General features: G+C 34.1%; 2 protein-coding genes across 2 annotated transcripts; one reads left to right on the top strand and one right to left on the bottom strand.

The window, feature by feature from the left end:
• Positions 1-6,939: 6,939 nt before the first annotated feature.
• LOC126674802 (probable BOI-related E3 ubiquitin-protein ligase 3) lies at positions 6,940-8,578 on the top strand. Its single transcript, XM_050369320.2, has 3 exons — positions 6,940-7,300; positions 7,475-7,829; positions 7,924-8,578. The coding sequence occupies exons 1-3, from the start codon at positions 7,245-7,247 to the stop codon at positions 8,512-8,514; spliced, it is 1,002 nt and encodes a 333-aa protein (XP_050225277.1). The 5' UTR covers positions 6,940-7,244; the 3' UTR covers positions 8,515-8,578.
• A 9,321-nt stretch (positions 8,579-17,899) lies between these two features.
• LOC126672978 (pollen-specific leucine-rich repeat extensin-like protein 4) lies at positions 17,900-19,351 on the bottom strand. Its single transcript, XM_056105103.1, has 3 exons — positions 19,106-19,351; positions 18,601-18,966; positions 17,900-18,493 (listed from the first exon to the last, which is right to left on the bottom strand). The coding sequence occupies exons 1-3, from the start codon at positions 19,349-19,351 to the stop codon at positions 17,900-17,902; spliced, it is 1,206 nt and encodes a 401-aa protein (XP_055961078.1).
• Positions 19,352-26,028: the final 6,677 nt, after the last annotated feature.

Below are 26,028 nucleotides of genomic sequence, written 5' to 3'. Positions count from 1 at the left end.
TCTTCCATTCATTGCTCTGGGTATTTGCTGTAGCGACCAGGATCGCCCATTATCGGCAAAGAAGGTTTTGGCCTGCTTGGCGTACTTCTTCAACGTAGCTTCCTTTACTTCGAAGTTCCCCGAGACTTGGTTCACAACCAGCTGTGAATCACTGCAGATCTGGACTTCGGAGATGTTGAGCTCTTCGCATAATTGCAACCCTGTTATCAGCGCCTCATATTCCGCCACATTGTTGGAAGCTGGAAATTCGAGTCTTGCTGAGTATTCCATTTGGATTCTTCCTGGTCCTTTGAGCACGACTCCGATGCCTGCTCCTTCTCCGCAAACTGCTCCATCGACGTGCATCTCCCAGGGAGTCGCTTTGTCCTCCATGGGTTCTTTGAATGTTAATTCAGCGAAGAAGTCGGCTAGTGCTTGAGCTTTCAGTGCTTTCCGAGCTTCATAGATAACGCCCAGACTTCCTATTTTGACGGCCCATTCTGCTATGCGTCCACTTGTCTCTGCCTTCTGGAGGATTTTTCGTAATGGTTGGTCGGTCCGTACAATGACTTGGTGCCCTTCGAAGTAATGTCGGAGCTTGATGGTGGCGGTGTATACGCACAGCGCCAGCTTCTCCAACTTCGGGTATCTCAGCTCCGCATCTCTGAGTACTTTGCTAATGTAGTAGATCGGGTATTGTTCGCCTCCTTTTTCCGACACCAATACTCCTGCTATTGTTTCGTCAGAGCAGGAGATGTATAAATATAACACGTCGCCCGGATCCGGTCTCGCCAACAGTGGGGGCGAGGACAGGAAGCTTTTCAATTCTTCAAACGCCTGCTGGCATTCTGCGGTCCATGTGAAGTTCTTGATCTGTTTCAGGGTTTTGAAGAAAGGCAGGCATCGTTTTGCCGAGCAGGACATGAACCGACCTAGAGCCGTGACCCGGCCGTTGAGCTTCTGGACTTCATGTATGCTCCGTGGCGGTGTCATTCTTAAGACCGCTTCGATTTTATCTGGGTTAGCCTCGATACCCCTCTGAGAGACCATGTACCCCAAGAACTTGCCTGCCGGTACTCCGAATACACACTTTTCCGGATTGAGTTTTAGCTGGTATCTCTTTAGTGTCTCCAGGACTATCTTCACATCTATTGGGTGGTCTTCAGCTCGGATGCTCTTGATAATCATGTCATCCACATAAACTTCCATGTGTTTTCCTATCTGATCTCTGAATATCGAGTTCACCAGCCGCTGATATGTGGCTCCTGCGTTCTTCAGACCGAAGGGCATCATCTTGTAACAAAATAATCCCTGGTCCGTTATGAAGGCCGTCTTCTCCTGATCTTCCGGTGCCATGGGTATCTGGTGATATCCCGCCTTGGCATCTAGGAATGTATAGAGGGCGTGACCTGCTGTGGAGTCTACTAACTGATCAATGTGTGGAAGTGGGAAACTATCTTTGGGACATGCTTTATTCAGATCTGTGAAGTCCACGCACATTCGGTAAGTGCCATTGGACTTTTTTACCATCACCACATTTGCTACCCACTTCGGGTAATAGGCATCTCTGATCACGTTTGCTGCTTTTAACCGGGCGACCTCTTCTGCGATGGCGAGTTGTTTTTCGGGCGAGTGCCTTCTCTTCTTTTGTATCACTGCCTTCGCGTCAGTCGCTATGTTTAACCGATGACATATGACGTCCGGGTCTACTCCGATCAATTCGTCTGTTGTCCAGGCAAAGGAGTCTCCAAGCGATCTGAGGTTTTCGGTCAGAGATCGCTTGATTTCTTCTTCTAGCTCATCTCCCACTTCTATCTCCTTTCCTGGGGATAATTCGATTTTCTCAGTTCGCCCATAATGCTCCGCCCTTTCCTTCTTCTCTGGAGGTTCCATTGTTAGTACTGGCAAAGTTATATGTACTTTCCTGAGAGCTGTAAAGTATGCTTCTCTGGCTGACTTTTGGCATCCTCTGACTTCGGCATCGCCTTCTCTGGTTGGGATTTTCATTAGTAGGTACCTCATGCAAATGGATGCGCATGTATCGTGCAAGAGTGGCCTTCCGAGAATTGCGTTGTATGCGAAATCCATATTGACCACCATGAATTCTGCTCGGATCTCTTTGTAGATCTCTCCATCCCCCAGTTGGATGCTTATTTCCAGTGATCCTTCCACCTGTACAGATTTGCCTCCTAGTCCCACTAGTGGAGTAGAGACATGTGTCAAATTTTCTTTCTTGAGTCCAATTCTGCCGAACACCTCCATCGTAATCATGTTTACCGAACTTCCCGTGTCTACGAGCATCCGAGAAACCTCGAAATTGTTGAGTCGCCCCTTGACAACTAGGGCGTCCTCATGGGGGACTGATAAGCCATGACTATCGACCTCCGAAAAAGATACACTTCTGAATTTCTTAGCATTCGGTGCACCCGGGCTAACCGAGTAGACTGTTCTTGCAGCTTTCTTCCTTGTAGTATTGCTGTCTCCTCCGGTCGATCCGCCCATTATTACGTTAACCACGCCTGCTGGCTCTGGTCTGGGTCTTCTGGTGATTTCTTCTTTCCGCTCTTTCTTTCTTTCTGATTCCGTTTCTCTGGCTTCGGTGTCCCTTTTTACGAACTGGGAAAGGGATCCCCTTTCTATCAGCTTCTCTATTTCCTCCTTCAAGTGCCAGCATTCATCTGTGGTGTGGCCGTTGTCTCTGTGAAATTCACAGTATTTGCTATTGTCTCTTTTGCTGGCTGACGCAGCGTTCATCTTCCTTGGCCATCTGACCTTCTCTCGGCTGTCTTTTACCCAAAACAGTACGTTGGTTCTGGTCGTGTTCAGGGGCGTATATCGCCTATCTTCGTCTTTTTTTCTTTTATTTCTGAAATGGTCGTTGCCTTTTTCTCCGAACCTCTTTCCTATGGGCGACCTGTCCCCATTTCTTCTTTCTGCAAACGTTCGTTCTTCTGCCCGTCCGAGGCGATTCTCTATCTCTCTCTGGCCATCATCCACTCTGATCTGTGTATGTGCGATGGTCATCAGTGTGGTAAATGATTTTGGCGATTTAGCCAATAATTCCTTTCGTAGGTCGGAGTTGGTAGTTCCATTGAGTAATGCTGTGTAGGCGATCTCCTGGCTCAGGTCTTCTATCTGCATCGCCTCCTTATTGAATCTTTCTACATACTTCCTGAGTGTCTCTCCTTCCCATTGCATGATGGCCAGCAGATCTGTGGATAGCTTCTTTTGAGGGATGCATGCTACGAATCTAGCCTGGAATAGTCCTGAGAATTGTTTGAACGTCAGCACTGATCCTGGCTTTAAACTCTGGTACCATTCCTGCGCCAGACCTTTTAAGGTAGTAGGAAAAAGTTTGCATAGTACGTGATCCAAGTTTGTCTGAACATTGATCACCGCTTGGAATTTGTGAATATGGCTCTTGGGACAGCCTGTTCCATCGTATGACTCCAAATTTGGGGGGTATCTGAACTTTGTAGGGAACTCGTGAGAGATGATGAAATCTGCGAGTGGTGAGTCACTTCGAAGAGAGATGTCCACGTCTTCACATCTTATTCCAAGCCTGCTCATGACTTGACGGACTTTTTCCTCCAGATGCTCTTCTCCGCCTTTGAGGGTGTGTTGTTCATCCATCCAACGTTCTTCGTCTGGAATTATGATGGGGGCATTTTGTTTCCGTGTGGAATTTTCAGGGGCATCTTCCTCTCGCATCGGTTCTTTTCCCTTGTCCATGGTTGACGTTAACTTCTGTACTGGTGATTTTGCTGATCCCTGCTCTGGCGGTTTTAACGAGATACTCTGTTTGATGTCTTTGAGTAGACTGGTGATTTCTAGGAAAGCCTTGAACATTGCTTGGTTGTTGATTGGCTCTCCATCAGGTGCTATGGCTATCGGAGGTATCGTCTGTCTTATTGCCAGGGGGTCGCTGGTTTCTCCTTCTTCGCTGGTTGGGGGAAACAGGTTTAGGGCCGGTGGTTCTGTTTCCCTGTCTTCTCGGTTGGTGGCTGGTAGAGTATTATCTCCTGGGGGATCCATTCTTGAAAAAGCGAATTCTGAAAAGTATCTAAAAGGAACGACGAAACTAATAAGTTCCACGTTCACCGCACCAAATGATACAGGTCGATCTTCCAAGGGTCGCCTGTACTGCTTTTCCTGCACAAGTAACAAATATAAGCTCAAAGGACCTCAGGCTTGCTCAGCCTGAAAGCCACTCCGATGCTTAAGTCAGAGAGGGTTTTTTGGTAGGTAAATGAGTGTAAGAGTATTTAAGTCTGATTTGTGCTTACCCTTCTCGGCATTCAGTGGCTTCCTTTTATAATGATTTTAAGGCGGTGGTTATCTGGTAAATCGTGGGTTTGTCCCACGATTATTGATAATGGTGAAGGCACGTTCCCGATTATCCCGGGTAGTGGGTGTCAGGAAACAGAGTGGATGAGGTCGCCTGGATGGCAGACCTGGAGGAGTCCGCCCGAGACAGACATGGGCGATGGGAGATTTGGAGACCCGTTGGGCGAGCATAGCATTTGTTAGGCGATGCCTGGAGTTCGAATATTATTAGGTCGGTATCAAATTACATATCCAATTAATTAAATCGAATTGTATAAATTCAGTAGCATATTATTTTTATATAGATTTATAGTAAAGATAAATAAATGAGAGATGAAATAGAGGTGAAAATGAGATACATTGGGTGGAGCATTTGCCCAGCAAGGCACAAAAATTGACAGATGATTATGAATATACATTGCCATAAATGTGTTCACAGACATCTTGATTTGTGTAGGCACAACAGCCTCTGTTCATGAACTTTGCAACACTTTTAAGGCAGTATGGTCCAATTTGGATACCACAACTTTTATTCAACTCATAAATCAATTTCTTCAATTCTTATCTTTGGATTCATCTAGATATATATGCATTCTTGTTAGTTGCTTTCTTAAATTTTAAGAAATAAATTAATTGCTTGATTAATTTATTTTATAGTATGTAAGTTGTCAAACATTGTAAATAACGTGCATATAGAAAACACATCAGAAATGACAGATTTATAGGATTAAATTAGATAATTTTAAAAAGTTGGGATTTATGTTGAATGCCTTATCATAAATGTTTAGTCAAATGTGTTAAGTACAACTTAGAAATTAGAATTCTCATTTGCCATGAAACTTGGTTTTGAATGGGAAATCATTTTTTCTGTCAAAGATGTGAAAATTGATTCAGCCTGGGAAATATTGTATTTTCGCCAAGCAAGAATTTCAACATTATTTGTTCTAAAGGCAAATTCAGGGGTCAAATAGATTCAATTTTCCACAACATTGAAAATGAATGCTGCTAAATTTATAAGAAATGTCTGCCTGCCAGCTTAGTGTCCAATTCCTCTTTCTAAGTAAATGATTTTTTAAAAATTTATTTTTTCAAGTCTATATTTACAATGCATAATATGTGTTAAAGTTAAATTAGCTGCATTACAAAATTATTAAACTGAAGCATACAATGTAGGGGTGAGAAAAAAATCGATCAAACCAATTAACTCATCCGAAATTGAAAAGTTTGATCAAAAATGTGGTTTAGGTCATAAAATTTAGATTTAAATTTGAATTTTTTAAATTTTATAGTTACAGTCTAGATTTAAGATTTGAAGTTTATAAACCATATATATATATATATATATATATATATATATATATATATATATATATATATATATATATATATATATATATATATTCTAGATACTTTTTTATTATGTTTAGAATCAAATACATTTATGTAAAATCTAAATAAAAAACATACAAAGGAAATTTTATTTTGCATCCTATTTTTAGGAAATAGTTTGAATTTCTATGACATTATTTTATTTGTCAAACAATTAAATAGACTTAAATTCTACTAGTTTCTATACCTATTTTTTTCCTATAAATTTTCGATTTGTTGATGTTATATTTGTAAAATGTTAAAATCAAAAATCTAACCCGTTTTAATAGTAAATCAATTTATATTTGACAATTATATTATTAATTTCAGAAATTTAAGTATTATAAACCGGCTTATAAATTAAATTTGTGTATCGATTAACCAATACATATCCCACTGTTATACAAATCCTGTTTACCGTAAAACGTAAGATTACCTCATTCACTATTGTAAATTCATAATATCTGGATAAAATCGTAAGGAAAACAGAAAAATCAGGGTGAAAAGAGAAATAGTCCAAAAGCTCTTCAGAAAAGGACACGTGTCACAGACAAAGCCAAACCTGCGCAAGCGTTTCCCATGCGACCAGCATGAATTAACGTGTCTTAAATCAGAAAAAGAAATCAAAAAAGTAAAAAAAATAAAAAGAAAACTGCCAAAATGAACCTCACTGGGTACACCTTACCTTTTCCCAACGGCCGCTTACCCTTAGTCTCCTTTTTCCTTGACAACAATCCAATCTTTTCTGGGCCCTACACCTTGCCACGCTGGCCACTTGCCCTGGACCCCACTCTTTTTTTGTCCTCTCTCACTCAGGAGACTTCCTCCTACTACCCTGTCCCACACGTGTTAAACCGGACCCAACCTCAACCCTCTCATGATGTTTATTATGTCTACGTGGCTTTACTCAGCAGGCACCAGTCGGCAGGTTATTACGTGGCAGATACCCTTTCTCATTGTCAGTTACTATAATAAAATCTCCCTATTTTTTAAATTTGATTTTTATAAACTTGGTAAAATTAAATTACCATAAAACGCCAAAAATACCGGAAATGACCCTAGAAAAGAGAGGAAATTACGTAATCTTTTTGTTTGTTGTGGAATTGGAGTCAAGTAGGAAGATGGGGTTTTTCTGGTAACCGAATCCTAAAATAGACAAAAGAAAACAAACCAACAAAAAACAAATCTCTCTCTCTCTCTCTCCCCATCTTCATTCATCTATATCCACCCTTTTTTTTCTCTCTTTAAAACAAATATTTATGTTATGATTTGATTTACTTTCTCTCACTAGCTTTTTTTAATGATTTTTTTCTCTCTCCAGCCCCAAACCAAACCCTAAATAAACCCCACCATCCAGCCTTGCCACATCTATTGCATGCCCCTCTTTTGTTTCATTTAAATATTTAATCTCATTGTTCTCTTCTCCTCCCCTCCCCTCTTAAAAACAAGAACTCTCTCTCAAAACCAATTACTACTGGCCAAGTAACCATAACAGAAGCCTCTTATATAGAGACCAAGCACCAATTCTTGAACCAGAATCGATTTTCTTTCGTAAATTCTCTTTGTTGAACATGGCTGTTGAAGCTCAGCATCTCAATCTATTCCCTCGTCAACTTTTAGGCAACCGGTATGTAGATTGTAGCCGGCCCTTTTAATCTTCCTCTCATTTTTTTTGATAATTGAAAACAAAAACGCTTTGTGGAAAGAATAGAATCCACAACCTAAACGTTTATACTATTTGAACTGTACGCATTTGTTATTATTTTAGTGCAACATCTCATTGTATTTGATTCTTTTGCAGGGAATTAGTGAACCAACTTGAAGGAAACACAAATATTTACAGTACCCAGATGGGTTACCGTCTTCCGCTATCCGCCACCACATCAACGACGGAGACTCTGCTTCCGATGTACAATTCCGTGATTACAGATTCAATCCCGCAGAAAAATCAAATCAAATCAGAAAGCGGTTTATCCTACAATATTAACGTTCCCATGTCAAGAAAACGGTCGAGAGACTCGATCAATCCGCTGATTTCATACCCAATTCCACAGCCTAACAACAAAATTTCTTCTCCTTACTCGTTCTTGGGGCAAGACATCTCCCAACAGATTCACCAGCAGCAAATTGACGTCGACCATCTTATTTCTCAACACGTAAGTTATCTATTTTTTCAAGTTAAATATGAGTCCGTCATTTTATTATATGAACGAGAAATTCGAACTGATTTTGATTTTTTTATTTATTTAGATGGAAAAAGTGAGAATGGAGTTAGAAGAGAGGAGAAAAAGGCAAGCGAGGAGAATTATAGAGGCGATTGAAGAAGGGATGTTAAAAAGATTAAGGGCAAAAGAGGACGAAATTGAAAAAATGGGGAAGTTAAATTGGGCGCTCGAGGAGAAAGTTAAGTCTCTGTGCATTGAGAATCAAATATGGCGAGATTTAGCACAAACAAACGAAGCAACAGCCAATGCTCTACGGACAAATCTTGAACAAATCCTTACGTCGCACGAGCGCACCGGTTACGGTGTATTCGACGAAGCGGCGGCGGAGATGGACGATGCGCAGTCGTGCTGCGGCAGCAGCGATGAGGGGCAGGAAAGGGAGAAGATTGGGTCATCGGAGATGTGTACTTTAGTGGGAAGGGCGCAGGATAAGGAGACAGGTGGTGGGTCGAGTAATAACAGTAGGATGTGCAGAAACTGTAGAAAAGAAGAGTCGTGTGTGTTACTATTGCCGTGCAGGCATCTTTGCTTGTGTACTGTTTGTGGGTCAAGTCTCAATACTTGCCCCATCTGTAAAGCCACCAAAAATGCCAGTTTCCATGTAAACATGTCATGATACATGACGCCAAATTCTGAGTTTAACTTTCCAGAACAACAAAATTATTATGTTCATTTTATTATATCTTCTTCTTGTTCAATTTCATTATTTCATCTTTAATTTTGTTCATTTTTACTCCATTCATCCGTTAAGACGATACAAACAAGTCGGACATTTGACGTTCAGAATACGTATTGAATACAAAATCTCATTATGTCGGACGGTTGATGTTCTGGATACGTTTTCGTAAACCTGCCAATTTGACGTTTTAAATGTAATTAAAATATAAAATTTTATTATTTGACACAGAGAATTTCCATATCCGCATTGAAGTGTTCCATATTCATGTCCGTGCTACCGAGCTCACCGGTGGATTATTAATGCGATTATGCAAGCAATGTTTGCAGCCATGGTGTGAATTTAAATATTCAATCGTATTATATGCATATTTTATGTTTATTGTGAGATAATTTTATTTATGGATAAGGAGGCTCATGTTAGCAGAAATTGGGTTGAGTGCAAGTAGACGAGGTTAATTTTGGGGACCTTCTGCGCCTCGGGGCTTGAAAGCAAAGCCAAAAAGACGTGAAAGTGGGGAGCGTGGCTTATTGCCACGTGGGACCCATCTAAACAGATAGGCAGCAGAAGCAATAACACCGGCGAGTTGAAGGAGCGTGCAATTCACGAGAGATGCGTGCAGCGAGGAGTCAACGAGAAGTTAAAAAGCGACAGGTGTGAGGCAAAAGCTGACACGTAGGACGCGCGCAAATGTCGCTGTTACAAGCAGTAGTGCCACTGAACTGTGTTTGTTTCTCTCTCGTGCGCACACCTAAACCCACAATTTTTGCTTTTATCTTTAATTTTAATACTATTTTTTCCCCTCTTTTCTGGTGATGCGGTCATTCACAGAGACTGATAGGGTGTGTTTAGTGCAGAACGAGGAGTTCTGTAAATCTACGCCTTTTTCTTCTTGTTTTTTTCCTTTTTTTTATTCCTCTTCAAATTTCTAAAATATTTTTTTAAGTTTCAAAGATAGATTAAAATGGGTGGTTGAATAGGCCCGCCAAAACAGGCAAGAAAAAGATGAAATAGATAACACCTAAAACAACCAAAATTTTAAAAAGTAAAGCCAGTCATGGCAATACCGTATCTTGTGCATCATCATTTTTTTTAGCGTATTCAATACGACGTCGTTATCAATAATATTCAAAAATAAATAAGGTGATATGATGACAAAGATGACGACGGTATCTTCAACTGGTGGCGCAGGTTAGCGTGTAAGTTTATTGAAAATAGCGAGGCGGTGCGTAGTGGTGGCGATGGAACATATTGATGGTTGAATTGAATTGAAGAAGGCCCGTCTTTAGCACGTTACTTTTTCTGTCTCTCTTTTGTCATTGTCAATAAAATTAAATACTATTTAAATAAAGTGATGGCATCACCATTTTCTATTAGTATAATATAAAGTGTACTAAAAATAACATGAAAGAGATTTGAATTGTATTATTTTTATCATTAATCTAATCTGATTAAAGTAGCATAACCAGCCAACAACTACCAAAATCACAATTCTCATCATCATTGTTATCACTAGGGCTGTGCAAAAACCGAACCAAACCGAACCGTTTCACCGAACCAAACCGAAATTACAATTACGGTTCGGTTATTTGGTGACTATGGTTCGGTTCGGTTTGTAATTAGGTAAAAGTTTGGTGTTCGGTTTTCGGTTCGGTTCGGTTTGTGATTTTTAACAAACTTCGGTGTTCGGTTTGTTCGGTTCGGTGACCGAACAGACCGAACTAACCGAACGCACAGCCCTAGTTATCACCATGGGTAATATTATTATCTTCTTTTATTTTAATCACTTTACTATAATCATTATAACACTATGGACTCGTGATTTGTAAAGTAGACACATTTTTTGTGAAAAAGTCCAATTTATCATGCCCAATATATTATATAAAAATTGACGTTTGATTCTGTACTATTCTTATATTTTTATTTTAGACTTTACATATGCATACTATTACTTTAAATGAGAAATGCATATATATTTATTTCTAATAAAAGATAAGTCATTTTTTAGTTCAAAGTATGAAATATATATTAAAATATGTATATGGATTTAAATATTTAATTATTAGATCTTTAACTTTTAAAAGAATTTTAAAGCTCCTTGTCTAAATTAAATTTTAAAAAATAAATTAAAATATTTTAATTTTTTATCTGATTAGTGAATAGGTTGAAGTTACTTTGAATCAAATTAAAAAATATACATTTAAAAATTAAAATTAAAATAATTTAATTTTTTATTAAAATAAAAATATAACAATTTGAATTATAATAAATACATAAATAATCTAAATTAAATTTTATAAAAATAGGGTCAAATATATGTCTATTTCTGATATTTTAGTTCAAAACAAGGCATGCCTATGATTATCTAGGGTTAGGAGGTGTAACGTATTTATCAACAACTCCATAAAATTACTCTAGGAGTAGATAGTAAAAGTAACAATAATAAAAGTTACTATGTAAGTATAAATATGACACGAATCAAGGAAATGATAAAGGCGCCAAGCACTCTGATCCATAAAATACGATAAGAAGAGTCAATGATAAGGAACTTTCTAGAAATTAGTAAACATAATCAACGGACGAGATAGGAATGGACCCTCTGATTGATATGAGTCCTACCCATACTCTATCATTTTCCGAGCCTTAAAGGTAAAAATACGTGTTTGATTCAGAATTTTATTGATTTATGCTGAGCCACGGCTAAGACAAATCCACAAATGTTTAGATAACTTTTAGGATTGTCTTGTAATGAAAAATGAGAAAGGGAGGGCCACGTTTAACTTTCTCCTATGCTTTGATTAAAATGTTGACGTGTTTGTTCTTTGTATCTTTTATATTTTTCCAAATAAAATGACATTATTGATTAGAAAGTTTCATATTTTTGTTTGCTTTTATTATTTTTTATAAAGTAATTGTATTGCATGAATATTACATTTGATATTTACATTATCGTAAGCTTATTTGATAATTTAATTAGTTTTAGTGGATGATACTAAATCTAAAATTAGAATCTTCTCAATTTATTTAATATATTATATAATTTACAATCAATTTATATTTTTGTATAAATAAATAATATAAATTAAAAGAGTTTAAATTAATCTATATACTTGCAATTAATTTATATTTTCTTACATATAAAATAAAATATTTTTTTATTTTTATAAAATAATATAAATTAATTGAACATAACATGTCAAATTCAATCGAAGATTTTAATCTGAACAATAATTATATTGTTTTACAGTCTTCCGTCCAATATAAAAAAATGGCACTTTTAAATTTACACATAAATAAAACTATCAGTAATGCATTATAATTTTTTGGGTTAATTCCTAAAAAAATCACGAACTTTACAAGAAGTTTCATTTTAATCATGACCTTTAAATGTTTCCATTTAAAGGCACGAACTTTCATTTTGTTTTAAATTCATCATTTCAGTGTATTTTTATTGACTAAATTCTTCACTAAATCATTAATGAAAGACCCAAGTTATTAGTCGACATCAAATCTTATTATCTTTCGGTTAGAGTATCTAGGATTAGGAATTTTTAGTGAGATAAAATACACTGAATTTTACTTTGGTGATAGATTTGAAATAAAATGAAAGTTCGTACCTTTAAATGACAACTTTTAAAGGTCATGATTAAAATGGAACTTCGTGTAAAGTTCGTGATTTTTTAAGAACTCATCCTAATTTTTTTTAATATTCTAAACAATATATTTAATATATTCTAATTAGTAAATTATAATTTATTATAACTAATTTCTTTAGAAAAAATTATCGATATTAGTCCATACTTATTAGTATACGTAAAAATAAAAAATAAATTGTGAAAATATTAAATAAAGGCATTTAATCTATTATAATACTTAAAAAGTTATAAATTTCGAACAATTTATACATGAATTTTTATATGGATGGAGTGTTCTATTTTTTAAAAACTGGTATAAGAATGATTTGATTCTTATTGAAAATTCAAATAAAGAATGGATAAATATGAATTGTAATAAAAGAGAAAGATGTTTCGAGAAATAAATTCCAAAAATTTGCGATCATGGGTCAATTCGAAAGAAGGTGACATTGAATTGAGAATATAACAAGACTCCAATAATAGTACTTACCTTACCTCCATAGAAAAATATGCCCAAACTTGTCATACTCATATTTCCATTCAAGCCTTTCAACCTTCAAAATTGGCCAACTAATTTATTTATTCATAATAAAATAAAAAATGTTTAATTTAAAAAATGGCATTAAATGATATGAATATCAAAGTTAGGGAAGTAAGAGGTGGAGCCCACAAGCGAAGACAGAAGAAAACAAAGTTAGCATTTAATAAGGAGAAAGTAAAGAAGGACAACACAAAAATAATAGGAGATTTTGTTTGTAGGATTTTCAGGTCCACTTGTGGGCCCCTTTTATATCAGGACCATCTGTCCCTTTATGACCGGCATCCCCTCTTTAACACGTGAATTCTGATTCCTCCTATTTCCTACTTTTTTCTTCCTTTCTTTTTTTAATTAGTTTATTTATATTCTAATTATTTATGATGAACTATTTGGTAATTATTTTCTTCTTTTCCATCAATTACAGAATATAATCAAATAGAAAAATCAATCTGGTCCTTCAACTCGTGAATCTTCATCCAATCACTCACTTTCAGCCCATTTCGGTCGATTAAGTATAATATTTTTATTTCCTCAAAAAAAAAGTATAATATTTTTATTTTTCAATTTATTTAAAATAAAATTATATAACATAAACAAATTTAAAAAATATGAAAATATTTTTCTTAATTGATTAAAATACTTAAAAATAAGTTATTTGACCCCCAGTAACAATTTTAAGAATACAATTGATTTTTTTACTCAAATATAAATGGAGTTTCCAATTAAAAAAAATTATTTCAATTTTTTTAAATTAAAAAATAAATATTTATAAATAAAATTTAATATATATTTTATAAGTTACATATAAATTAACCGCAAATATATATATATATATATATATATATATATATATATATATATATATATATAATATTATGTTATAAAAAAATTCAACACGCAATATTGTTTATACTTATTATTTTATATTTATATTAATACCATTAATTTTTTTATTCAATTGCTTTTCATGTCCTCTAAAAATACATGAATTGATCTTCTCAATAATAATAATAATAATAATATGAATTGATAAAATTGAACTAAACTATTGAAATGTGTTAAACTTTATTTATAAGAGCCCATTATATAAATAACTAAGATGATCCTTTGTTTAATCATAAAGGGTGTCTTGGCCTAGGAATCTAATCAAAAGTTGAGGAACATCTTACTTGAAAAAGAAATGATACTTCTTTTGGTGGGTTTTCTTTATTTTTATTATATTGATACTTGTTAGCATTGCAACATCATAATTGCCACCAAACAAGTGGAGGATTTAAATTATTTTTTTCTTGAAGAATATATGGTTTACAAATTGATTATCTTAATCATTAATTCCATTAAAATAATTTATTCCATAATTAGATTTCTCAATTAAAATATTAGAGGAATCAATTAATAAAAAAATATATTCAAATTTATACTTGCAAACTGTCTATTCTTCTTGTTCAAATTAAATTGCCGTACCCATTTGTGATTGCTACAAGAGAATAGTATATATTAGGTGCAATAGTCCAATTTAATGTCAATGCAATAACAATTATCAATAAAAACAATTGGTCACTTTCACAAATTGCCACCCTATAGAAGTTGCCTATATAACTTTATATATTTTATCTTTAAAATGCTAATTCATACATAACCAATAATTGTTTTCAAATATAGGCAAATTGAAAATGACTTGTCCTTAATAGACGTTTGAGAATTGTCTTTAAAGTATAGACAATTCCATATTATTTCTCACCTAGTTTAGTTCAAACTTTAGCTTAATTTGCGGTTAATTAAAGCTAAATCAATTCAAATACATTGTGTCCACCAATGACCAAATTGGCTTGTTTTTTAGTACAATTACTAATATATGTTTTTCTTTTTAGTTTTTTGATGTTATTCCTTTTTATGTAACATTAGTAATTATTAAACCATTGATTAGAACAAGTTGAGTCATAATCGCAAATCTTTCTAAATAAATTGTTTTGTTTTCAATTACATCATTTTCAAAATACTCCATTGGTTTAAGTGGTCCTCTCAAAAACAATTGATGTGTTTGGCCATTACCTTTGTCTTGGTAGCTAAATATGGCTTTTGGATTGAACTTATCTTTATTATTGTATGTTTTGACTTTAGCATTATAAAACACTTGGATTAACCTAATAATTAACCGAATTTTCAATATAATTCAACCTAAGTGCAGTCCAATATGAACTCCGGATTAGAACGAATTCTTGATTAAAATAGCATAATCATGTAGTATTAGTCATGAGTAAGGAGGTCATTTTGTTATATGTGGAATTACTCTAAACAATATTTAAAGAATCAAATTAGTGGTTGAAGCCGTGTAGCTAATCAATGATTAAACCGCTTAAATAAAAATAACAATACTTATAACTATATACAATATATATCTTTAAATTTATACAGGTATAGATCCTTAAAACAATAAAACAATATGATAAGATTTTTGTAAATCAAAAAATAAAAAACAAAGAAAATGATAACTATAAATTTATGAAAATCAGTCGTATTTAATGTTCTAGATTCCACCGATTAGTAAAGTTTTTTTTCTCTGTTCATAGTGGTTGAGCCACTTTCTTTGTTTTTTTAGGAAGAATCAAACCGAAATGGTCTTCGATTCACAATCCAATTGGTTGAACCGGCTAGTTTGATTTGTTTTTTATAACTTGACACCAATTGAGCATAAATAAAGGATTCATTGCATAATCAATAAATGGGTCCCATGTGAATAATATTAATTGGATGGTGACGGTTTAACATGAGATATACTTAATTAATTATTCTAAGCTAGATTACATGCTAATAAAGGCTATACCTTAGTAATAAAAAATGCTATCTTAATAAATAATTGAGATTATGAAAGAGAATGAACGAATTAAGTACATAATGGCACAAATCATGATGTGTTTTAGTTGAGTGGTGCATTGCACATTGGAATCAAATACATGATCAAAAATACCAAAACTTGCATAAATAAATACTATATAGTAATGAATAAAAGCTTAGGTAATTATGCAACCAAAGCAAGACATAAAAACACACAAAGCCATGTGTATTAGTTATGAAAAGGAAATGTGAATAAATTTACTAAAACAAATTGATGGGTTGGTTTGGTCCCCAATTGCCCTATAGAATCACAAATCCACTTCATGTGGGTCATGAAGTTGTTTTATCTGGCAAATACCCGGAAGAAGAGTGATAATATATTCCCACAAAAAGACTAAAAACGTACAATGGGTAATAATAATGCTCGAATTCATCGTCACGTACACACTACGCACAAGGCCAACAAAATGCCGACTATTACGAAAGTGACACTTCACCCAATGCCCAATTCAACAAGTATTATTATAGCTCCATGCTTTTTTTCTTTCTCCTACTTTTTCTCTTTTGTAAGTTTGTAAGGTAAAAACCAAATGTGTGTCACTTATTAAGAACGTCTAATGCAAACCCATATTCTATCCCATTGTTTCACTTTGGGGTGGGGCTAGGGCTAAGGCTTGGGCCTTATTCCAAAGTTAATCAATGGCCATTATAATTAGGTACGTCGAAAAATCAAATCAAAACCGACAAATTCAGTTAGATTTATCCTCACATTATTAGAAAGTTTAGTTTTTCGATTCGATTTGTTTCTTAATGTAAACAGTTCAAACTACGATTTGAAAAGCCGAATTGAGAATAGCAGATTGAATTTCAACTGAATTTAACTATGCCTAGATTGAAATTCTACGAACATATATATCAAAAACCGTAAGAAAAACATTTTGAATTATGGATTCATCGCTATAGATGTGTCGACTTCTATAGTTAAGATCAATTACAGGTACAAATATAATTCTCGCACTCTATAACAAATATAAAGAAGTCTGATGATATTTTTTTTCTTGTTAAAATATGTAGCCCATCTTGCTTTTTACGAAAGAAGGAATAGTATGGTAATCAATTAAACCGATTGATTCGATTCAAATCGGAATTTTTTATTCTTTATAAATATTATTTGGTTCTATTTGAACAAATTAATTTGTTTTGGTTCAAACCGAATGAACATCACAATTATAATGCCTAGCATAGAATATGAATCCAATAAAAGAGGTAGCAAGCCATGGGGGCCATGCATGATGCCAACCCTAAAACTTCTTTTCTCCCTTTTTCTTTTATTTTTTTCATCTTAAAAAGTATATATATCTTCTTCTATTGTCCATCATTTAGCTATTGATTTTTTTTATTTGCCTTTTCATTTTTCTCAGTTAAATCAACTGTGCTAATAAAGTTGGGGACTGAATAATATATATTTGATTTTGAGAAGAAATGGTGGGTGAAGATAAGAATCCACAAACCCCAAAAGAAAGAAGGCATAAACCCATAATAATTCACCTAAAAAATCATATCTCATAGCACAATGAATGAATATATTGTTTTTTGATTTCCTCTCCTTTATGTGGGGAATTTCAATGCCATGAGACTACTTTACATGGTGTGATGGGTGGAGTAAGGCTAAAGATATAGATATATTTATTTAGGCAGAAGTCATTTCAGGAGTAATAAGTTTTTTTAGGGTTTTTGACGGATCCGTGCCTACGGGCTTTTAAAAATTCCATTTTAGTGCCTGTGTGGAAATTAATTCCACATTTGTGCCTGGGAACACGTCATCCGCGATTTAATATCGCGGATTGCCATGTCATCCGCGATATTAAATCGCGGATGATGTTAATTACTCAATTCTGAGTAATTAACCTAATTAGATGCAATCCGCGATATAAAATCGCGGATTGCATCTCTCCCCAATGATTGGGGAGACAGATTACTGTCTCCCCAATCATTGGAGAAAGACAATGATTGGGTATTATTTACCCAATCATTTTATTTATATTTTTAAAAAAAAAATTACTATAAAATCACTAAAATTGTTTTAGTTAGCGTTTTTGAATAAATTCCGTATTTTAGATTTTTTGTTAAAATTCTAATAAAATATAAAAACCGTTTTTTAGTTAGCATTGTATATTATTTTTTATGTTTTTACTAGTTTATACAAAAATTACAATTTGCATAAACAATATAAAATGATGAACGATATAATAATACGGAATAGTCGATAAAATAAAGTAGGATTACAAAATTTAAAGTGTCTACAAAAATAACAAAATCATAAATAATCTCGATATCTAGTGTTTTTCTCCAGTTGAGTCCTCATATCGTACCCCATATCTTGCCTGCGGCGCAGACTGCTCTCAGTAAGATCGCGATACTGTCTATCACCCGGCCTGTCACCTGGCGCGCCCTCGCTCTCGTGATCATCGTCTAGGGATAGCTCCTGATCATCTGCAGCCGGTGCAGTAGTCGGTGCCTCCTGTGACTGCGGAAGGAGGCTGAAGGACGGACCCGAAAACTGAATACTACCGGACTGTAACGCCTCGAAAGAGCCCCCCTCCCCGAGACCTGGACTGTTCAACCAAGCCTCTGATATCGAAAAAAACATCTGCGACGGATCCGCGACCGGGGTGGAAGGGGAGGGACGCGAATGTGAAGCTGACGGTTGATCGAGCCAAGAAAACACGGGCCGGTAACCCTGATCAGAGGGGGTAGAAGGTTGACCATGCTGAGGTGCCTGAAATGGGGGTGGTGTAGCCTGTCGATACTGAGCCGGCTCTGTCAGATGAGTGGTATACGGCGTCTGTTCAGAGGAGTAAAAGAACGGCCCGGATGACGGTGGTACCGGAAACGATGAGATCGGAGGGACCTGTAATAAAGAATAAAATTAAAAATATAAGAATCAACATTTATTAACTTGTATTTTAAAATAAAGTGAAACTATTATGCAAAAAAACATAATAAAGTACGCAATACCTGCGAGTGCTGCTGAAACTGTGAACCGTCACCCTGAAACTGAGTAGGCCCGCAATAGTTCTGTCGTGTCTGCGAGCTCTCTCCTGCATCGTAATGATAGTACACAGGGGGCGGTATAGGCTGATCTGGCCGCTGGCGAGGCTGGCGTGGTGTAGGCCGTTGTCTACGACGACCGTGAATGGAATCCAAGTCAACCGTCAAAGGAGGGAGAGGAGGCAGTACAAATGCCGGGACTGCTGGCTCAGGCGGTGGAAGAGTGACATCCCGACGATCCTCCATGTACGCCATTTGTGAACTGCGTGCAGCGGACCCAATTATGGAGTCACGGCTAGATCTCCGAACGTGTACCATCTCCGCCAGATCACGCTATACAAGGGAAAACAGTAATCGGTAAATATATAGAAAGTAGAAAATGTAATTGTAAATTTGTAAAAAAAAAAGGTACGTACACTCGGTACCGCATCGTCTCTCTCAAAATTCCAAAAATATGCTCGTTGTTTTATACTGAGTACAACGAGTAGGAGACAATACGACCACTTTCAATTTTTGGAAGCCGAAAGTAGATTTTTGTAATCTCCACTTCCGAGTCCGTAGCTACTGCCCTTATACAAATATTTCTCAATTCTTCAAAATTCATCCTATCAATAATTGGCATATCCGCCCGACGGCCGCCCTGGTATTCTACTCCAGCCGGAGAGCTTACCATACGACCATCGCACCATATCACAAACGATAGGTTTAAGGTCGCCATTGCTACAAATTTTATCAAAATAAATATACATACAACTTATTTTAGCATTTTTTCAAATTCATTAAATAAAGTCTAATTTTTTCAGCAATATTTTTTTTGTCATTTTTTCACAATTTATACTATTTTTAAAAAAATTAATATTTAACTAAATTACAATTTCCCAATAAACTAGAATAACACCTACATTTTTGCTAACAGTCACTAATTGAAAAATATAACATATTAATAATTTATACTAACACCTCGTATTTTTAACAGGTACACATACTTAATAAATAATTAAATACCTAACATTTAAGTTATATTAATCTATTTTTTTCTAATTTAATATAAAAATAAAAAATGAAAAGTAAATTTACCTCTTGTAGTCCTCCGCCAATAGTGCTAAAATAATAAAATTCGCTCCAAAATCGCTCTAAAACCGAACCGCAATAATAATAGTAAACGCTCCAAAACCGCTCTAAAAACGCTCTAAAAACACTTGAGAAAAAATTTTATGTTGAGAGTTTGAGGTGTGAGAAAAATGAGGGATGTGAGCCCCCATTTTATAGAATGCAATCCGCGATTTAATATCGCGGATTGCATTCAATTGTTGACCGTTGGAAGCACAGCTTCCAACGGTCAACAGATTCCCTGCCAATGGTAGGGAATCTGTAAATGCCATCCGCGAAATTAAATCGCGGATGGCATTTAAGTGATGTTAATTACTCAGAATTGAGTAATTAACATCATCCGCGATTTAATATCGCGGATGACATGGCAATCCGCGATATTAAATCGCGGATGACGTGGTCCCAGGCACAAATGTGGAATTAATTTCCACACAGGCACTAAAATGGAATTTTTAAAAGCCCGTAGGCACAGATCCGTCAAAAACCCGTTTTTTTATTTATCCATTCTTTCAAAATCAATTAAAATTCACCAGCTCTACAAATTGTTAGTAGACTTTCATAATTATCATATCAACACAAAAAAAATCAGTCCACACGTCTCAAAAATCAAATCAATGCACAATCTCTAAAATAGATTATATTTTAATTTTAATTTTGATAATATATAATTTTTTTTATTGATTTATAAACTATGAATGTTACTTATCGATGCATGGTTGTAATTTTTTTCATTAAAAACATATAAACTAAAATTGATTTTCAAAAAACATATAAATTAAAATTGTACAACACTAAAATCTTAAAATTACTTTTGTCATTATTTATTAATTGAACCCCACTATCAATTGCTCACAACAAATACAAAGAAACATGCACCAAAACAAGACTGTTTCAATAACTATTCTTATTTCTAGGGTTGACAGATTTTTGCTATGCAAGTGTAAACATCAGCTTCTCCCACTAGATCCATGTGCCATAGCTATCATCTCTCACTCATCCCATTAATGGGTCTTGGAGATTGTGGTTCCTAACCCAATTCCTTCATCTTTGGCAAAATCATTACTTTTTTTCTTATTTCATTGCCCACTTTGTTTAAAGTTAATTGCTCCAATAGGCACTACTCAAAAGCTTACCACTAAAATGTTCCATGCTAGCTATTAGGTTGATTTAAGTGGGCAAACATGATTAGTTGATGGATTTTCCATGTGGATGGATAGGATGATGAGATATTTGATTGGACTAAGTATTTGGTTCTAAATTAATAAAAAGTGATGCCTATGACATGTCAAGAACAAAGATAGAATATGTTTATATATGTAGTCTATGCGATATAAGTATTTTCCCTTTCTCCTTTTGAAAGTTTCTAGTATTATTTTAAATTTCACAACGATGGCCGAATAGATATAGTCATCGGCAGTAGTGTACAAAAACCGACCAATCAAAAATAGAATAAAACTGCTAAATTTTGTTCGGTTCGATTTAATTTTATAAAATAAATTTGGATTTTCAATTCGGTTCGTTATGGAGCATAAAAAAATCGCAATCATAGTTTAGGTCATTGTTGAAACTAAGCACCTTCTTTAAGTATGAGGGTTCACTACAAGAAATACTAGAATTCGCAGCAAATATTTTTGGTGCTCATAATGCTAAAATTGTTACTATTAACATATAGCAAAAAAAATGTGTCATGTTGCTACTAATAAAATGTTGCCTTAAGTAATTGGTAAAAAAATTTACTGTAAAATACTGCTATAAGTTAACTAATGGCAGCAATTTTCGAAATTAATGCTGCAAAATATTTTTTAGCTGCAAAAAAAATTAGCTGCAAAAGAATTTGTTGCCAAATACAGAATTCCTTGTAGTGTTGTCACATTCTCATCAATTTATAATCAATTGCTCCTACCAATTAATCAAAAATACTAATATTTTTAATATGAGAAATGAAAAAAAACTATAATCAAATTTATCAAAACAAGTTAATTTTTACAATTCAACCAATTTAGTAGTTCACTGGTTTGTGTGGTTTTTCTAGACAAAGCAGTTGAACCATAATTTTACTTTCTAAGAGAATTTGAACCTGACTCGCGGTCGGACTAGTTGAACTGGCCGGTTCGAGTCTTAAAACACTGATTTTTCACATTCTCACTGTCAAAAAGACTATTGACATTGGAGTTGACATTACAAAGAATCATCCAACACAGCTTGGACCAGATGAATGGAGTAATAAAAAATTATTATGTTATTATCAACGGAACATTGCCCCAATTCTGGGATATTATTGGGCCTACCAGTAGTGGACCATCAACTTTTGTCACCTTAAACAGATGATCTTGCTCCTAAAATGGGTTGTATATTAATATATACATATTATTATTGTGCACCACAATTATATTAATTATTAAGTGTGTGCCTAATATAACAATACAATTGATGGAGAATAGTTGTGAAATCTGAAAGATCACATTATTATTTCTTCAACTTTCAAATCAATCACATTTTGAACGGTTCACATTGCTTTTGAGAATTGAATGCTTTTTTTGAAGAGTTTATATTTTCTTGGCAACTTGAAAAATTGGATACTTTGTACCTAATTTAGAAGCATATGCCGATGCTTCAAATGATATTGCCAGAATATTTATATCATTTCAGTTTCTTTAACTTTGAGCAAAGTTTTCAAAAAGTTTAGTTCAAGAAACTTCATATTTTTTTTATATGTTTTAAAATTAATTAACGTCAAATTGTTGTTAATTAGATTCAGCTTGCAATTTCTACAGATTATATAATGAACATAATTAATGCCTAAAAAGGAAAGTATCTCAAATTTGTTATCAGAAAAGAATTAGCATTTTACTTTTTATCTCCACCAAAGTTTTTTCTTTTTTTCAAAAGCAAGTTTGTTAATTATTCCACTCTTTTCAGTTTGATACAAATGATTTTGTCTGCAATAATACAGAGACACACCCTATCATATGCTATAATTTATTATATTTTGTAATAATGTTTTAAAATGAATTTTAAATTTAATTAATCTAAAATTAAACATAAAAATTAACAATATATAATAATAACAATGTGAATTAATAAGAGTACTAACCACTAGTAAATAAATGAATACAGATAAAGCAAGTAACAGTGGGAAAGTTTTGTGATATTGATTTTCTTAGAGCTACGGAAACTACTGCAATTAAAAAAGTTTTGAGTCGGTTGAAAGGTTTCCAATATTGTAATGGAGTCAAATGTCCTTTAAATCATCGAAGATTTTCAAGTGTTGCCTCAGAGAAAAACGGGCTTTCTATTGATGATTGTTTGATTTTAGCCGAGCGGCTATTTAGTTATGTTAGACGATCTACAAATAATATTGCGTATAGCATTTCTTTTTTAAATTAGCAGAAGTAATTTTAGTCTTTATTTCTAATGACCGTAACTAAAGATTTGGCGTAATGAGAATTACCTTAATTTAAAGAAGAGTAAATGAATAGGACAATAAATATTCCATCACATGCATTGGAATTACCTTTAAAACATTAAATTTGTAGCCTTTTGAGAGTGATGGCGAGGCTATTAATTTATTTGAAAATCTAATGGTGAGAACATAAATAAACATTTAAGATCCAACAAATAAAATGGGCCACAAGAAACAAGCAGACAAGAGTGATTAAAATCATTGGGCCAAAAAGGTGGGCCCAGCATGAACTGATGATTTATCTGCCAAATTAATTAAGAAATGAATGGGACTTGTTTTGTTTCAGTGAAAAGACTTATTTTCTCTATAATGCACAGCCTGTGACTGAACCCCACACTGTCATCAATAAGATCTGGACTTTTCCTTAGCATATAATTCTGACATGAAGATGGATGTAGATATTCTCACAGTAGAGTCTATTTTTGGATAAGATACTCCAATATGGAGCTACTGTTTCCATACACAAACATTGTTTGGTATAATGTATGCTTGATAATGGAGGTAGTATTCTTATGCAAGAATGGTCACCTAACCGACACGAGTGATTTAAAAACCGGACCGAACAAACAAGTTGAATCGAAAATCAATAATTTCAATTGATCTTAAAAAATAAAAATTTAATCCAACTGGATTGAATCGGGTTGAATCAGATTGAACATGTGATTCAACTTGTTTAATCACGGACCATGTATAGAATTTAACTTTTACATACTAAAAATTACTCAACTAGTTCCGTTTAAAAAAAATAATTGATTACAAATCAATCAATTTTAAAATAAAATAAAATTGAATTGAACCAAAATGTGAAAGTTGGTTTGATTAAATCCAATTAGCAAGACAACGAATGGAAAACCTGCAGTTAACAATGCGCTACAATATTTGCAAATAGTCTTACTAAATCAAAATATAAATTACTATAAGACTAACACGCTCATCAACAAGTAGGAGGAATGTCCAACTTCAATAGCATCTCTAATTATTTTTTATGGTCATGATTTCTGATTGCGAGGCTTCAATTTTTCTTTTATAATAATAAAATAAATGATCGTAAGAATTTAATAATAAAACTTTCTAATATCAAATCCAACATTTAAAATGTCAAATTTTGCACTGGCATGACCTAAAATATTAAAAATATAGATGGAACTAAGTCTCCATCTATGATCCACATTGCATGTGAGAGAGTGAGAGTGTGTCTCAACAAAAATGTGAATAGCTCATAAAAGTGTGTACTGGATCACGAAAAGAACAGATCATTGGTGCCAAAGTCTGATAATGCAGCATAAGAAGAATAAATGAAGATGTTCAACAATGGTATGATGTCTTGCTAGTTGACAACGTTAGTGTCGGTGTACCAAACACGATCGTTAATTTCTTTTAGACACTGTTCTGAGGTGTGATCCTAGGAAATATTGGTGTATATTGGTTCAATCTTAATCTGAATTCTGATATTTTTTGCCCATTTTATGCTTATATAAAAATTCAAATTCTTTCTTGAACAATTGTAATTTTAACATTAACAGTATATAGTGAGTTAAAATTGCATATGAGGTTCGACTGGACCTGACTATGGGCCTGGATATTTGTCTGGCCCGTCTAGGCCCATTCTCCTTGATCCGGGCTTAGATGGTTAATTTTTAGAGGAAATTAGATGGGACACTGTGGAAGTCCTAATTAATCTCACTTTTACTGTTTCAAATGTCCGTGTTGAATAATACTTTCTAAAATTGTTTCCTACGTTCTGCTATTGAAAATTACGGTGCCGTTTGTTTTTGCTGCTCCACGAATCTTCCATTCATCGTCATCAACGCTGCTCCTCTTCTTTGTTTCTTTGAAGAAGAAATAAAAAGAAACAAACGGTTCCAGCGATGGTTTAATAGGCGAAACTTGGAATTTCTGCGGCGGTGATGGAATTTCTTCTTCTGCTGGTGAGGTGCGGTGATGGTTGCTTAAAATCTGTAGTTATTAAATTGGGTCGATTGATGAGTTGTTGATCGATGGTTGTGGCGGCTGAGGTTTTCTCAGATTTTGTGGATTTGTTTGAATTGATGGGTTTGCGGTGGTTTGCTGACAGCGGTGGATCTGATGAAATCGGTGTTGGATTTTTGATTAAAATGGGTAGTTGATAATTTTGGGAGTCAGTGAGTAATGTAAGTGGGTATGCAGTTCACTAACGGTTTATTAGTAGTTTACTAAAAGTTTTATTAATTATTTTAGCGAAGTCATTAATGAGAAAATAGAATCAGAGATTTTCTATTTCAGGAGTCTGATTTATTATTCAGTAAAACGATAGTAAACTGTTAGTAAACGGTTAATAAATATAACTATACTTTATATTTAATAAATTAGCTATAATTTTTAGTAAAACTAATAAACTGTTAGTAAACGTATGGTAAATTAATTGTTTTTTAGTAAACTGATAGTAAACGATTAACGAATTAACTATATGGTTAAAAAATAAGTTATTAGTAAATTTAATTTTTATGTAAACTGTTAGTAAACATTTAATAAATTGATAGTAAAGTTTTTGTTAGTAAACCGATAGGAGATTTACCTTTTTTTTATAAATAAAAACCGTTAGTAGAATGTTAGTAAACCGTTAGTAAACTTTAGTAAATTTGATTTTAATAAACAGTTAGTAAATTGATATTAAACTTTTTGTTAGTAAACCAATAGGAGATTTACCGTATTGCTATAAATAAAAACCGTTAGTAAATTGTTAGTAAACCGTTAGTAAATATTTTGTTTGTAAACCATTGGTAAACTGTTAGTAACCCGATAGTAAACTTAATGTATTTTTAAAAATAAAAAACCGTATTTTT

Source organism: Mercurialis annua, linkage group LG3 (assembly GCF_937616625.2).
Source record: "Mercurialis annua linkage group LG3, ddMerAnnu1.2, whole genome shotgun sequence".
Taxonomy (NCBI): domain Eukaryota; kingdom Viridiplantae; phylum Streptophyta; class Magnoliopsida; order Malpighiales; family Euphorbiaceae; genus Mercurialis; species Mercurialis annua.
This window is presented reverse-complemented; position numbering and strand designations above follow the sequence as displayed.

Coding starts and splice junctions, on each gene's coding strand:
- LOC126674802 (XM_050369320.2), top strand. CDS start 7,245: ATGGCTGTTGAAGCTCAGCATCTCAATCTATTCCCTCGTCAACTTTTA. Junction 7,301..7,474: donor CGTCAACTTTTAGGCAACCG/GTATGTAGATTG, acceptor ATTCTTTTGCAG/GGAATTAGTGAACCAACTTG. Junction 7,830..7,923: donor ACCATCTTATTTCTCAACAC/GTAAGTTATCTA, acceptor TTATTTATTTAG/ATGGAAAAAGTGAGAATGGA.
- LOC126672978 (XM_056105103.1), bottom strand. CDS start 19,351: ATGGCGACCTTAAACCTATCGTTTGTGATATGGTGCGATGGTCGTATG. Junction 18,967..19,105: donor TCTCCTACTCGTTGTACTCA/GTATAAAACAAC, acceptor TCCCTTGTATAG/CGTGATCTGGCGGAGATGGT. Junction 18,494..18,600: donor AGTTTCAGCAGCACTCGCAG/GTATTGCGTACT, acceptor TCTTTATTACAG/GTCCCTCCGATCTCATCGTT.